Below are 17,850 nucleotides of genomic sequence, written 5' to 3' on the forward strand. Positions count from 1 at the left end.
ATGTTTCTGTTAGGAGCAGTACCATTAATTGGGGCTACTAGGATAGATTTGGAAACATCTGTTCCTACTGTATTGCTCTCATTGCATGAAACCAAAGCGTGTGTAAATATCACATAGGTTTTAATTTCATGAAAGAGTGAAAAAAAATTGCCACCATTTGAAACAATTTTTCTTTAATGTCAAAAAGTTATCATAGTAGCCCCCGTCAATCATTATTATAACATTCTTGTAACAGAACATATATCTCTACACACAGTTACAATAATCATATTTTTTGCATTTTCTAAAACCTACATGAATGGACACGAATCAGCAAGATTGTATGATGAAAAAAACTGTTCCAGGAGCTTTCTTTCGTCCACGTTTTTGTGATTTTCTCCTTTGGTGAAATATAAATCTCAAACATACAGCCTACTGCATTCCCCATGATTTCTTGTACTGACTTAGCATTGGTGAGGAACATGCATATGTCACAGTCCAGTTTTAGAAGAAGGTTGGAAGCTACATCAGCCAAAACATTGTGAAGCATCTATGGGTTCTCATGTACTTGTTGTCTCCCCATTTCTATTTTCGTTTTTTTCTTGCTCATGTGCCCCTATTCTGAATTCGTAGCAGTGGGCCAGCATCAGTGGACACATTTTTTTTTTTTTTTTTTTTTTTTAACCAAAAGTTATTAATAATGTTTTTATTTAAGTTTAACTTATTTCAGTGGATCTGAACGAGAATCACCCCCACCCACCAGCAGAACAGCTTTCGGAATAAACACCCCCAACATCCCCATGTTAAGAACAGCTTTCAGCAATTTTTTCAGTGGATTACTGTTGATTGAATACTAATATGTAGGGGGGGGGGTGATTCTTGTTCAGGTCCACCATTTATTTCAAACCGATAAATTATTGCACAGTAAAAATAATGAAATTAAAACAAAAATCATTTTTCTTATTTTGAATTCCAATGTTTACTTCATTACCAAATTTGAAGCTATTTTAGCAAATTTCCTAACAATTTAATAAACAAAAATTTTTAAAAATTGAATTTAACTTTAAAATATAAAAATAAAATAAATTTTTAAATTCAGTAATCAAGTAATAAATGGACTTGATTAAATAATTTGAAATAAGAAAAATGATTTTTGTTTTAATTTAATTTTATTTCCTGTGCAATAATTTATATCAGTTTGATATAGGTTAAACTTTAAAATAAAAATGGTTCTCATGTACTTTTTTTTGTCTCCCTGTTTCCATTTTCGTAAGTCCACTAATGTCAGCACACTGCTACGAATTCGGAATAGGGGCACATGAGCAAGAAAAAAAAACAAAAGTAGAAACAGGGAGACAAGAAGTACATGAGGACCCATCTATAATGAAAACAGTCCAAATAATCCAAGATATTTGTCTGATCGGCTGCAGGCTACTTTTAGTCAATGGCTGTTTGTTGGATGAAGTTCCTGTTTCAGCTGGAGTGCCGCAGGGAAGTGTTATTGCACCAACGTTGTTTGTACTCTTCATCAATGACCTGCTGACATTAATGGACAGTGCAACATCTCATTTTGTGACAACTTCACTGTTCCCAAGTCCTTATGCTGATAACACACAAATTTCTGTCACACCCGGACCCTTACATAGTGTCGGTATACTTGCAGTCACTGCTTATTTTTGCATCTGAGTGGGCAAGGGACTGGGACATGCTGTTCAACCCCGCAAAAACAGTTGTACTATTGTCCTCTAGATATCTCTGTCCTGTTCATAGGATTTGGTTTTAAGACACATTTGTACCATTCTCGAAATGTCATAACTATCTAGGAATAATAATATCTAGCAATCTCAGGTTTGACGCCATGTATAACCAACAAGTTTAATAAGGAGTTTTATGTGTTGCGGATTCCAATTTACCAAATTTGTCATGAATGACATTTGCTGACTAGGCTTCATAAGGTAATGATTCGTCCCCACTTGGAATACGGGTCCCTAGTGCTCGCCAGATGTGGCAGGTTGTTCTTCGATTCTCTTTAGCATCTACAGCATCGTGCCATCAGATATATACTACATATTCCCTGCTGCAACCCTGTTCCCTCTGGAGTATATGATTTGCTTGGATTAGATCTGGTGTCAACTCTCTGGAATGTAACAGCTGCTTCTGTTGCCTACAGATTATTTCATGGTTCTTGAACCACTGCAATGCTTAAATACCATCCTGTGATACAGCTGAACAGACCAAACTTGCGACGATATACATTCACATTAGACCCTCTGCTAATCACACTGGTGTTTGCTCAAAGATTTACTGGCGATCTCCTTTTTGCAGTCCTGAACGTGCTGCCTCAGAATTGTGTGAATGAACACGCATCACTGTCACATTTTTGGAGTTCTATTGTTATATTCCTAAAATGTATGCATTCCTAATTAGCTTAGTAACCTTTGTCTATTGCTAATGGTTTTATGACCATGGCTTAATAAAGGAAAAAAAAATAAATAAAAATCACTTTATAAAGAGTAAGATAGGTTATATATTACAGGATGTTTTGGTTTATTACTAGGTAATAAGTTTGGTATACATCCGATTCAATAGCACTGGTACACATTTGGGGGTTATTCAATTATTAATTTGCTTTGAGTAGGTCATACAGACCAAAACCTCGACTTGTCAATGTAAAAAAAAAAAAGAAAAAAAGTGAAGCATGCATGGTCCCCCGTGAGTGCACAATGAACGCGGTATAAAAAATGATCACGTTCAGCATTTGCCCCCACCCATTTAGCCCCGAAAGTTCCCAGGGGACATCAAATCCTGGTGAAAATGAACAAACGGTGTAGTTTTAGGCTTTAACATATGTAAATTTGAGTTCTGCACCATGCAAAAAAAGAAATGACTAAGTCCATCATTCCCCCCCCCTTTGCATTTAGCCCCCAAAATCCCCAATTTAAATTTGAATTCGGCACCATGCAAAACTGCTGAATAGACATACACAGAAAACTTTGGACAAAAATGGTAAAATAGTCTCAAAAAATTATTAGCCCTATAAGAACCCCTGGAGCACACCCAAGAGTTATCATGAAGTATAAAACAAAATTAAATACAAATCAGTTAGTTACAACTTTTCAGAAAGTTTTATAAAAATCCAAGGCATCAATTTTTTTTTAATAAGCACAAAATTGTCAATTTTATCCATTTTAACTCGAAAGGCACCCCTAGTGAAGGTAACCAAAGTTTTCTCGGAAAATCCGTTCTGTTACTTTTTTACTCATATCATGTTTAATGTTTGTGCAAAATTTCCAAAAATTCCAAGGCGTCGTTATTGAGAAAAGTGCGGACAGACAAACGGACAAGGGTGAATTTACAGATCCACCCTCCTTTTGTCGGGGGACTAAAAACAAAAATTATACACACAGTGATCGTCAGTATCACAGATTTTATAAGTTAATTCCTATTTCAGTCACGTATATTATTAAAGTGAGCTGGATGTTTTGGCATTTCTTTCAAGCTTAAACCATTGGCACTTCTGCATGACAGTGACATAAGGCGAATGTATGTATTTTTAGTTTCAAGAATATTCGGCAGATGTCACTTGTCAACCAAAGAACAAGGATAACTCTTCCTTTTCTAAAAGTGCATGCAAAAATATTTTGCTACATTTTTACAATCTTTCTGTACAAAAAAAAATATTTTAAACCTCTATAAATGTTCCATGTTTTTAAAATTCTATTTTGCCACATTGACAAATAAAAATTATATTTTGATATATGTATACAATCTTACCGTGAACAAAAAAAACTAAAAAAAATTTAAAAAAACATTAAACCTCTATAAATGTTTCATGTTTTTAAATTTTGATATGCTTATATTATCTTACTGTGGTACAAAAAAAAATCTTTCTGTAAAAAAAATATTCTTAAACCTTTATAACGTTTCATGTTTTTAAAATTCTATTTTGCTACACTGACAAGCTAAAATTATATTTTGATACAAAAAAATCACTCATTGAAAAGAAATTATATCAATAGATTAAAATTATATTTTGATACATTTTTTATTTAATACATGTTCCGATTTTCATATATTTTTGTGCCATTTATTTCGCTATATATTTTCGCGTTATCATAAACACTTGTTTATATTTGAGGTTCACATAAATGGCCGCTAGATGTCAGTTCTCTTTCGAAGAACAGGGGTCGATAACTCGTCTCTGTTGTTAATGTCACTATCATGCAGAAGTGCCAAATCATTTTCTAATTATAATATTTTTATCAACTTTAGTTATTCTTCCTTACTAGCCTCATTCACAATTTGTTTATAAAAATTAATTTCAGCGTTTCGCGTGAAGGCATTGGTAGTAACCAATGTTTTTCAGACATTACATGATGCATGCACGAATACAGTTCAAATAAAATATAAATTGCATGCGAGTAATGGCGAAACCTATTGTACTCTAAATAATTTACATGACTGAAATAGGAAAAAAAACCGATTTTCTAAATTAAAAAATATTCATGTATTTTTTTTTTTTTCACTTTCGAGTAAGTAGTTAATTCAATTTTTAAAATCATTGATTACTTTTGTCGATTTCTTCAAGCTGTGACAGAGCAAATTGATGACCCGAACAAATTCATGCAAATATTACTTTTGTTGTATTTCACGATTTTTTTTTTTTTTTTTTTTTAACATAAATCGATAAATTCTTTAGCTAAACCACTTCAATATACTCCATTTTTTTCTGTCGAATGATTTTTTCCCTGAGTTTATAATTATTCATTTCAATAATATGCATGTGAGAAATAACGGTTTATCTACTTAGCATTTTTCAGTTAAAATATTCAAAACTTTCAGAAAATAAATATTTGGTCAATGTCAAGTTTCTTTCCAACTCCTCAAAAAACTTTAAAATGACGACTTTTATAGGTTTTCGGTGGTGATGAAAACGAATATCACATTTAAATTTGGGGCAGATAAGTAGTTTTCATAATATGAAGAAATTACTTTTTTCCAAAAGTGGGAGGTCATTAAATTTAACCTAAAATGAGCACCCGCTTTCTGGCCACCTAGTAATTTCTCATACCATAAACAAATTTAACTGATATTCGTTTTCAGTACCCCCGAAAATCAGCGCTGTTTGTTTTACTAAGAAATTCGTTCATTTTTTCATCTCATAATTTAGGACGCTAATTATGCTGTTAGTAAGTTTACAAAAGTATAGTTTTGTTTTTCGTTCTTTTTTTTTTTTCATTATAGAACTTGTATAGTTGTTAACAGGTGCTTCTGCAGTTTAATATTTCACAAAAATTCTGTTTACATTAGGGGGCGATGGAGGGGCGGGTGGTGTTGTGACTGTTGTGGCGGCCGCGTCCGCCACAACACTACCCGCCCCTCCATCGCCCCCTAATGTAAACAATTTTTGTGAAATATTAAACGATTCTTCTGCTTGGTTAATATCGGCACGTTACTTACCGAAAAATGGTTAATTAAACTACAGAAGCAAAGCACCCGTTAAAAACTACACACGTTCTATAATTGAATACAAAAAAAAGTATATTTTTGTAAACCGCTCGTGTAGACTTACTGACAGCATAATTAGCGTCCTAAATTATAAAAGAATGAACGAATCTCTTTGTAAAAAAACAGCGCCGGTTTTCGAGGGTGCTGAAAACGAATATCAGTCAAATTTGTTTTATGATATGAATAAATTACTAGGTGGTTATAAAGAGGGTGCTCATTTATGTTAAATTTATATAAAAAAAGTGATTTCTTCATATCATGAAAACTACTCATCTGCCCCAAATTTATGTGATATTCGTTTTCAGCACCACCGAAAACCTTTAAAAGTCGTCATTTTAAAGTTTTTTGAGGAGTTGGAAAGAAACTTGACATTGACCAAATAGAGTCATCAAGTTAAACACGACATAAAAATTAAGCAGAACAAATAAAAAAATTTTTTAAATAAACGTTAAAGACTTTTGTTGTTATTGTTTTTTAATTTTACGCAACTTGAGGCATGTTTCTTTTTGTTGCCTATAGTAAAAAAGTCAATAAACAAATACATAATAATGGTTACCAAAGGCAAGATAAGTTATTCTTCTACCAACCTGAATAAGCTTTGGTAAATTTTTACGACTTACCCCACTCCAACCTCCCCATGTTAAGAACGGACCCCCAACCTCGAAAGCCGTTCTTAACATAGTGAGGTTGAGGAGGTGTTTATTCCGGAAGCCGTTTTTAACATAGGGTGGTTGGGGGTGTTTCTACTGCGCTGCTGGGGGCAGGTCGTAAAAAAATACCAAAGTTTTTAAACTAATTTTAAAGTGTTCCAAACTCAATAAACGCTCTCCGCGATATATATTGAGTGGGTTTTTATCAGTATTTTGTTTTATTTTCGGATTTGGAGTGATTATCGAGACTGAAGATGGCAGCCTCATCATGTCCACCATTTTGTCGTTTTAGCTTAAGCGCTCGAAAATACTTGCGTTTCAAACCTAAAAAAACACGGTGCTTTATGCACTTATGTTACTGTGCTATTTTTTAATGGTATTTTCAAGTTAAATTCAAGTTTTACTATATATTTTTTTATTAAATTGTTAGGTGAACGTGCAGAATAATTACAAATTATTTAAACACGGTAACACAAGTGCTTAAGTACCAAAAATACTTAAATATGTTAAGACACTAAAAACTTATCCAGCTAGGTAGAAGTCATTTATCTTGCCTTTGGTAACATTTGTTACAGTTCTGTTTCTTGGCAACCATTTTTGGTTTGTTGTTCTAATACATAAATGCCCAATTCGCCTCAACAAAAGTTAAATCTCGTTTTTTAAGGGTGGTTTAAATTTACCAACTCAAACAAAAACTAAAAATACAGCGGAAACAAAATTATTAACAAATTAATACAGTAATAATTACTAGTAAATAAACAAGTATGCCGTACCAAACAATAGATAAGATAGCGTGAAAATTGAACACAATTTGAAAATCTTATCTAATAAGAAAATAGTACAATACGATCCGTAAGCCGAATATATAATTCAGTAATATATTATTTGTGTGTGTGTGTGTGTGTGTGTGAAAATATTTAACCGATAAACTCTTAAACTACTGGTCACATAACAGTGTTATGTGACCAATATTTTATTTATATTTTATTTTACTCGTTTAGTGTTATGATAACACTAAACGAGTAAAATAAAATATTTGTTTGGATGGATGAATAACAGACAAGCTGAAATACAAACTCATTTCAACTAGCCGACATATTTCTATTACTTTTCCGCGTGCGCAAATTCATTCAAAGCTTTAAGTGGTTCAATTTTAAATCGTTCATCCGTCGATAGCTCAAACGGTTGGGAATGTGTCTCGAGCACTAAATGTTTTGGTTTCGATTCTAGCCGATTGCACCCAAGTTTTTTTTTTTTTTCCTTTTAAAATTATTGCTATATATTAAATGCAATATAATATTCAATAGAGAATTTGGTCTGTAAAATACAAAAGCTACATGAATTAATATATATTTAAGCGTAGTTTACGATCAGGTAAGACCGGGCGTCACCCCCTCTCCCGCTAGTACAAAATAAGAGATCGTTTGGAGGGGGGGGGAGATAAATTAAAATGGTACTTATGAAGAATATGGATTGTGCTGAAATAACGTTACTTAGAAATCCATTCTTAACACGGGAAAAAAGGACTTTAAAAGATTCTGTAATTTTACCTAACAATTTAATAAACAAACGATACTGTAAAACCCGAATTTAAACTTGAAAATCCTATCTAAAAAATTAGCATGGTTCGTATTCTGCAGAAATGCTATGATAAAAATTTCCGGGCAACGCCAAATAGCTTTAGTATCTTACATAATTTAGGATAATATTACGTTCAGTACATTCTCAAAATATACATAGCGTGACGCAAATAAAGTCATTAAAGATTTAACAAAAAAAAAATATCTAAAATCAATACCCCCCCCCAAAAAAAAAAAATAAATAAATAACATGGTCCATAAACTGCAAAAGTACCAAAGTTTATTATTGAATTTAGAATAAATAAAACTAAAAACTAATTTATTCATTCATGTCGTCCACGACTGTGTTACTGTTACAACATATACACACATAGGATTGTCATTTAATTATATAATAGAAAAAGCATGCAATATATTTTTTTAATAAAATACTAAATCAACAGATAAAATACCTAAAAACACAAAACATTAACTTTTTTTTCGAAGTGAAATAATAAATACTTAAAGAAGGTCGTCGTACCTGACCATGGTGTTGTACGTTGAAGTGTTTTGACAAAAAGAATGAAGTTATTGCAACCGGCGCTATTTATACGATTTGGACGATTCCATTTAAAATATAACCGGTGTAACACATCGAATTATACCTTAAAAAGATTGCAGGAACGGCCACGACAAATGTTTAATTTTTCTTTTAAAGGATATCAAGATGACTTAAACTACCTCTGATCGACGAATTATATCTGCATTACAGTTTTAGGAGCTTTAAGATAGAGCTAAGTTACCCTTTGTACCCATTACATTATTTAACCCGTTCATGTTTTTAACCTAGCGAGGCTGAATCGAACCAATCATCAGGTCGATTGGTTGTCACGTGACAAGATACAAACTTTAAAGTTTAAAACGAAATGATGTTTTAATTCCATCTGGCCAGGGTTGCCAGATATGTCTTTTTACGACCAAATTTATGAAATTTGGCGGGGTTTTGTTTTCTTTTGTTTTTTGGTAGTTTGGCCTTTTAAACAATTTTGCTCCAATTTTGGATTTTTTTTAATTATTTTACAAAAATACTTATTTGATAATTATAATAATAATTTTAAAAATACGTTATAATTAATTCGTTAAAAAGTTTGGTCTCCAATATTGTGTAGAACTTTTTAAATGTTGTTTTTTTTCTCCACTATTTTACAAAATATATCTATTTGAAAGCAATCATTTGTGAAAATGTTAATGTTCTTGAAGCAGTTTAGGCTCCCAACAGTTTTTGAAGTCCAAAGGTCCGACGTATAAAATCAACAGTAAATTCTTTGATATGACAGGGGCCGCGTTCAAAATTAATGTTTCTGTTTAAAGCATAATTGCACCATTATACTTAATTTTTTTCATTTTAAACTTAAATTCAAACCCTTATCACTGCACAAGCAGTAAGACCGAGCATGTAAAATCAACAGTGTCCATCCAAAATGAATGTTTCTGTTTAGATCACAATTGAAGCATGATACTTGACATTTTAAACTTTGATTTAGGCCATTATATATAAAAATAATTTTATAAAATCAACAGTGGGTTCTCTACAGTGCAATGTAGACTACAATGTATTATGGACTAAACCACTGCGGAGAGGCATGTGAAGCTTCCTCCTGATGCGCCATGATGGGTCCCCAATTAGAGCAGGCAATCAATCGATTTGATTGAAAAATGATTGATTTCACCAGTTTCGATAACAATAAAAGTATGAGAATGTGAAACATTCCCAACAAATTTAGACACAAAAAAATTTAGTCACGACAAATTTAGGTATAACAAATTTAAGCACGACAAATTTAGGCACAACTAATTTAGGCATGACAAATTTAGGCACAAAAAATTTAAGCACTAGAAATTTAGTCATGACAAATTTAGTCATGACAAATTTAGGCAGAACAAATTTAAGCATTACAAATTTAAGCAAAACTAATTTAGACACTACAAATTTTGGCACAACCAATTTAGGCATGACAAATTAAGGAACAAAAAATCTAGGCACAAAAAATTTAGGCACTACAAATTTAGGCACAACCAATTTAGGCATGACAAATTTAGGCACTACAAATTTAGTCACGACAAATTTAGGTATAAAAAATTTAAGCACGACAAATTTAGGCACTACAAATTTAGGCATGACAAATTTAGGCTCTACAAATTTCGGCATGACAAATTTAAGCACAACTAATTTAGGCATGAAAAATTTAGGCACTACAAATTTAGGCATAACAAATTTAGTCATGAGAAATTTAGGCAGGACAAATTTAAGCACTACAAATTTAAGCACAACTAATTTAGGCACTGCAAATTTAGACACAACGAATTTAGGCATGACAAATTTAGGCACTACAAATTTAGGCATGACAAATTTAGGCACTAAAAATTTAGGCACAACTAATTTAGTCATGACAAATTTAGGCACTACAAATTTAAGCATGACAAATTTAGTCATGACAAATTTAGGCACTACAAATTTAGGCACAACCAATTTAGGCATGACAAATTTAGGCACAAAAAATTTAGGAACTACAAATTTAGGCATGACAAAGTCATGACAAATTTAGGCATGAAAAATTTAAGCACTACAAATTTAAGCACAACTAATTTAGGCACAAAAAATTTAGGCACTACAAATTTAGGCACAACTAATTTAGTCATGACAAATTTAGGCACTACAAATTTTGGCACAACCAATTTAGGCATGACAAATTTAGGAATAAAAAATTTAGGCACTACAAATTTGGGCATGACAAATTTAGTCATAACAAATTTAGGCATGACAAATTTAGGCACAAAAAATTTAGGCACTACAAATTTAGGCATGACAAATTTAGTCATGACAAATTTAGGCACAAAAAATTTAGGCACTACAAATTTAGGCACAACTAATTTAGGCATGACAAATTTAGGCACTACAAATTTAGGCACAACCAATTTAGGCATGACAAATTCAGACACAAAAATTTAGGCACTTGACAAATTTAGGCATGACAAATTTAAGCACTACAGATTTAGGTACAACTAATTTAGGCATGACAAATTTAGGCACAGCCAATTTAGGCTCTACAAATTTAGTCATGACAAATTTAGGCACAACAAATTTAGGCACGACCAATTTAGGCACGACAAATTTAGGAATGACAAATTTAGGCACGACAAATTTAGGCACAACAAATTTAGGCATGACAAATTTAGGAACAAAAAATTTAGGCACGACAAATTTAGACATGACAAATTTAGGCACTACAAATTTAGGCACTGCAAATTTAGGCACAACAAATTTAGCCATGTAAAATTTTTCATGACAAATGTAGGCACAACAAATTTAGGAATGACAAATTTAGGTATGACAAATCTAAGCACAACAAATTTAGGCACAACAAATTTAGGCATGACAAATTTAGGTATGACAAATCTAAGCACAACAAATTTAGGCATGACAGATATAGGCACAATAAATTTAGGCACAACAAATTGCTTTTTCTGTTTTTGCGGGTAATATATAAAGTAACGAGGAACTCTTATACAAGAACGCCATAACAGTGAATTGAACTGGTAATACCAGGTGTAGTATTAGCCTAGGTCAGGCTATGCTGGCTTGCTTCAAAGAAGGAAGTTTACAGAGAACACAAAATTCACAAACAGTCCCAAGCCACATGTATATCCCAATCATAGAAAGATGACATACAGTACCTAGCATCTCCAAATAGTCACCCATCTGGTACAGGCTAGAATCTATGTCAATTAACTATGGTAATCTAACAAGAATCAATATATTTGCGTGATTATGCCATACCAGTGAGTGCATCCTAAATCAGCATCCGTCAGTGTCCTCTGCTTTACCTCTACATGACACGGACAGCTAAGATGAAATACATGTATACATATATACGCAGTGGAATGATAAATTTCTCGCCCTAAAGAAAACAACACTACAGCTTTATTTTGAAATTTTTATTGAAAAACTAATTCAGTTGACTTGATTATGTAGTAGAGCTGACATCTATTCAATGTAGCCGCCTTCAGCCTCAATTACTGCCTCAATACAGGTCCGGGACTGGTACCATGCCTTTTTCACAAGCATCAGTGGGAGCTCAATGAATACTCAACAGATGGCTGGCTTTGGTGTTGTAGAAGGTCATGTTGGTGATGTTCTCGACGTATGACCAAATGAAGTAGTCCAGCGGGTTCAGGTCGAAGAAGGAGAGGGAAACAGTGAGAAAAGGGTACAAAGTCGTAGCACTCTTTCTTAAGCCAAGCCTGGGGCTCCTGCTGCCACGCCCAGTGTCTGCCAGTGGCCACCTGATTGCACCAGGAGATCACAAAGTCAATTTTGAAGATGTGAAATGGCATGGTGTAGCCCTCACTTAAAACCACACCAAAAACCATAACCGTGGACGGAAACTTTATAAAGCTGTGCCCTCAAATACTGAATCGTCCAAATTTGCATTCTGAGGGTGCTGGCAATGCTCCTATTATCATAACTTTGATTGGTAGAGAGCATGAGTTATACAGCAGCGCATCTCTGATCTCATTGGTTGAACATTGTGTTACTTTCAGATATGATAGACGGCTCCTATCGCTCTTGGTATTTGTACACAAGTGGCCACCTAGTAGATGATCTGCAACAAAAAAAAAACGGTTTTATCAAATGGAAATGGAATCATGTCATCTTTTCTAATGCGACAATTTTATCATTCCACTCTGTATTATTCTATTCTCATTCTCCCTCTACCTAAATGAGAAAAAAGTAGCAGTTGATCATTATTGCATGACCTGGCAGCACGTGATCAATATTGACCACGTGCCGACAGGTGATGGGAGAGTAGTAATCATCCCAATATCAGTAGTTATGATGCATCCAGCACATTGAACTGTTAATCGATCTGTGTTTAGATCAGAAATCGATTTGAGACTATTGTGTATTGATTATACTTATTTACGAAATAAAAAATTTTTTCAACAAAAATATGTGGTTTTATTTTGGTGAGGTGACCTCAAAGCATTTTGCTATATCTCATTTGGAGGCTATTTCTTTAATGCATCCCAGTTTTACTATAATTCATAATCTAATATATATATATATATATATATATATATATATATATATATATATACAGGGTGACCAAAAAAAACAAAAGCTAAATGGAGGCCATCAAGAACATATGCTGTAGAACGGAGAAAAAAAGGGCAAATACCCTAGTGTTTTGATGTGATGTTTTGAATATAATAAACTAGTTATGACCAAAGTTTCATTTCATTCAGACAAAACACTAAGAAACAGGGCCTAATTAGAGTTGGGGGCCCGTTTTTTGGGGTCACCCTATATATATATATATATATATATATATATGTTAGCAACCCACCCAATGTTGCTCGGTCATAAAAAAATATCATGTTTTAATTAATGTAGAGAAATAGCGTAGGTATTTACATTTGCAGGCCACTTATATATATATACCAGCAAAAGTACCCGTCGTTGACTAGGTTCAAAAACAACCTACAGAAAATGGACTCTGATTTATGAAAGTATGATAGGTTATGAAAAGGAAGGGTTGTAAAGAGATAGCTTCGAATTTGGGGGTATCAAAACCAAAGCAAAATATGATGAAAGTAAAAATAAAATAGATAAACCCCATAATTTATTTTAACATACCTGTTCACACTGAAACACTTATCACAATATTCTGTGGATCTATATTAAAAAAACCTTGTTAAACTTTGTGACATATTCCATTCTATGGAGGTAAGGTGCGAACGAACACCCCATAATTTTATTATACCATATTTCTTCAAACCGAAACATAATTATCAAAGTATACTTACGCAGATAGATATGAAAAATCTTTATTAAAGTTTGTGCCTATTTCCATTCTATGGTGGCCAGGCGCGAACGCAGACCCCACAATTTTATTATACCATCCCTATTTAAGTTAAAACATACTTACCAAAGTATTATTATGTACATCTATATCAAAAACACTTGTAAACGTTTTTTTTTAATTTTTTAATTTTTTATTTCCATACTTTGTGGACCAGGAACAAACGCAGACCCCACAATTTTAATGAACTACCGTTCTGCCAGATCAAACATACCCATTCCTGTGTCTCGATACATTTTCTATCATTATATGCAATCAGTTTTTTAAAATAGTCAACCATATATGAGCCTATTCGTGGCCACACACACGCACACACACACACACACACACACACACACACACACAGACGTTCAGCTTTATATTATTTATATATATATATATATATATATATATATATATATATATATATATATGATTAGATGGTTTTTTAACGAATGATAAAAAGTAATTTTTTGTATGGTTTCAAATGTTAAAAACTTCAAAGACTATATATATATATATATATATATATATATATATAAAGCTGAATGTGTGTGTGTGTGTGTGTGTGTGTGTGTGTGGTCACGAATGAGCTCCTATATGGTTGACTATTTTAAAAAACTGATTATATATAATGATAGAAGATGTATCGAGGATCAGAAATGGTAGTTCATTAAAATTATGGGGTCTGCGTACGCACCTGGCTCCCAAAGTATGGAAATGAAAAAAAAAAAAAGTTTACAAGGGTTTTGATATAGATGTACATAAGAATACTTTGATAAGTATGTTTTAACTTAAATAGGGATGATATAATAAAATTGTGGGGTCTGCATTCGCGCCTGTAATCCATGGAAATATGGCACAAACTTTAACAAAGACTTTTCATATCTATTTGTGTAAGTATACTTTGATAATTATGTTTCAGTTTGAGGAAATATGGTATAATAAAATTATGGAGGTGTTCGTTCATGCCTGACCTCCATAGAATGTAAACAAAGTTTAACAAGGTTTTTTAAAAGGGGTGAGGGTCCACAATAACCCCTTAACTTTAATCTTAATTCACGTTAGCTTTTATTTATTTTTTAAGTTGAATCATATTGTCGAATAAATTCACCTCATAAATTCACAGTCTTATTAAAGTGAAAGCCAAAAAAAAAAAGTCAGAACTTTAGACAATTCTCAACACAAATTTTGCATAACTCTGCTTGCACGTGGCACTCTTTCAAAAATAGTTAAATAATAAAAAATAAGAACGTTACTTGTTATCATGTCAAAAGAAGGAAAAAAATCCTGCTCACGTGATTACGTGTCTTTTTAAAAACATTTACATAACCTTTTTATTTTTATTTATATATCTGTTTAAGCTTTTTTTTGTCAGTGTACTAGAAGGAATTCAGTTGATTACAACCCTTTCTGCATGTTCTTTACATTACAATAGTACAACCCTGAATCCGACGGCGCAATACTACACCGTTCAATACTATAAAACTGAAACGAAGCTGTTCTGGTTGAAAAGGGTATCATTTACTTCTTATTCATATTTATACTGATTCTTTGCTTTAAAAAACTAAAGTAATTACGTGTTTACTTTTTTAATATCCCATTTTGCTATTTCGGATTATTTTACTAAAGTAAGTAAAGCTCCATTATTTTTCAAAACTATTTTTGTTTCTTTGTTTTTCAATATTTCGTCGATATTATTTAGTAAGAGTGTTTAGCAGAAAAGGCAACAAACGACTATCCAAAAAAATAAATATACAAGAAATAAAAGTTACCATAGTCAATAAAAGTTCAGTTCATTTTTTTTTTGTTTTGAAATAGTTTTTAATGCTCTTTACTTGAAATAATTTCAGCGAACCGAAATTAAAACGAAATTTGAGGCGATAACTACTTAAATGAATTTTTATATAAATTTGTGTGAGCCTTTCCTAGTCTCACACAAACACACATTTACATTTCAAGCTATATTACTTGTTATATACATATGCACACACAAACATATGTGCCCACGTTCACACACGTACATTTTTTTTTTTTTTACATAGGCATCACCACATTATCAAGGCCAAGAGGCCACTCAAGGATAAGGGCTAAAGAGTGTACAGTAGAAACTGGACAATATAGTAATCATTAGTAATGAAAATTTGGTAAATTTGATAACTGATATGGAACGGCTCATCAAGAACTTATTTACGTTAGACTTGAAGACAACCATATTGTAGTCAGCCGAAAAGCAGGAAAACGGAAGACAATTCCACAGGCGTGCAGTTCTAAGAAAGAAGCTTTGTTCATGGAATCTACGTTTAGGTTTAGGCACAGATAAAGAGTGGGGGGAATTATTGATAGTGTTTACAGCTAGACGAGTGTTTCTTGTGAAAGTTTGGCGAGGGGGGACCATAGATTGAAGCTCAGTCGAACACTTTCCATGAAAATAAGGATACATCAGAGACAAACTCGCAACATCTCTTCTGTGAGATAGAGGTTGCAAGGAAGAGAAAAGGACATTTCCTACGAGGCTACGAAGTCTATTTTGAACTCTATCAAGGCAGATATCATATATTCATGTTCGCGTACATACACTCACATTCACGTGTATATACACACACGCTAACGTACACACATGTACTCACACACGCGCACACGTACGCCCACAAGGACGACGTCACTTCCTTTCAAAGGAAATCCACATATGCGCAAAAGACCAGCGGAAACACCTATAAAAGAAAGAGCAACAAGCGGCTTCTTCCCTTTCGGCCCAGCTTTCGAGCTGGTCGCTCTACGGACCGACCGTGCGTACCTCACGCCATTTACTACTATGTGGGACAAAAAGCTAACAGACCGTATGTACACCTTTACACTCTTTCTCTCTCTATCTACTACTGGTCCCTGAGAACACCTTCACGTAGCTGACTGCTAACTGACGTCAACCCTCTATCCTTTTCTTTGTCTACACGATGGACTGCCATTTCTCGTTCTATTACATTACTCACTTCTTTTCCCACGCGCGAACAAACGATAGTGACCCGAACTTGAGATGAAAATACATTTCCTTTTTCCTTCTACAATACCAGTCCTCTACAAACGATGGTTACACCCGCGCGGACATGAACACATGTTATATCTAAAACATTCTTTCAACAGTAAATAAACAACGTTTATCTTATCCATCAATTGAGTTTTTGTTTCCTTCAATTCCATTCATTTCATTATTCTTTTGTAATGGGATTAGGATTTATATATCCTAGTCCCCTACAAATTACACATGCCATAATTGAATATTCCTCAAGAACAAAATAACAGAAAACATTAAAATATGTTTATAAATATTCCTTACATTGACGGAACTCCCTCAAGTTGTTAACACAGAATACTCAGGTGCCCCTCCTTCAAATTGAAAATGGGGCTCCCGATTCGTGAATTAAAAAAAAAAAAAAAAAAATTTTTTTACAAACTACTTAAAAATACAAACCAATGAACTTTTCTACCCTTAAAGTAACTTTTATTGACTATGGTAACATTTATTTCTTGTATATTTATATATAGTCAATGACGGGTACTTCTGCTAGTATATACATATATATATATATATATATATATATATATATATATATATATATATATATTTATAAACATTAAAAATATGCTTAAATATGATATTTTTATTCATGCAGATTACATATTTATTATTATAGAAACAATCTTAACAATCTTCTGTCAATTATTATATTGAACATATATATATATATATATATATATATATATATATATATATATATATATAGTAGTGAGATCAAAACTAAAAATATATATATGACTTAGATACCATCAGCTAGAAACGAAACCAAAACATACAACTCTCCACCCTCATTTCTTAACCTCTGAGCAACGCCCATATGCATATACATATATATATACAAGGCCACAGTGGAGACAACTGAAGCAACAAAACTGAAGCTATCTGCCAGGACACTATATATATACAAATGTAGGCAAATTTGAGCATATTTTATTGGTTTAAAAATATAGATTCTTGTTTACCAATTGTCATAAAATTTTAACCATAGAATAGTATGATAATCTTCAAAAAGCCTGCAAATTTTCATGTTGTTTCATCCCATAGAACCAAAGATATGAGCATTTCAATATTCAATTTGGCAAATCTCGGAGACTATTGATCAGAATTTAACAAATGAAGGCTTGTTGGAAAGGTAATGACCTAAATTGTGACATTTGAACTTAAGGTCGCACATT

At 32.8% G+C, this 17,850-nt stretch overlaps 1 protein-coding gene across 1 annotated transcript in view; it reads right to left on the reverse strand.

The window, feature by feature from the left end:
• Nucleotides 1-8,558, reverse strand: part of LOC145252728 (adenosine kinase-like) — a 134,489-nt gene extending 125,931 nt beyond the window's left edge. Inside the window, exon 1 of the mRNA XM_080112582.1 lies at nt 8,238-8,558. Coding sequence (XP_079968708.1) covers nt 8,238-8,245 — 8 coding nt within the window. The 5' untranslated portion in view covers nt 8,246-8,558. The remainder of the gene's footprint in view (nt 1-8,237) is intronic.
• Nucleotides 8,559-17,850: the final 9,292 nt, after the last annotated feature.

Source organism: Euprymna scolopes, chromosome 29, assembly GCF_053919585.1.
Source record: "Euprymna scolopes isolate OS-2025 chromosome 29, ASM5391958v1, whole genome shotgun sequence".
NCBI classification, from domain to species: domain Eukaryota; kingdom Metazoa; phylum Mollusca; class Cephalopoda; order Sepiida; family Sepiolidae; genus Euprymna; species Euprymna scolopes.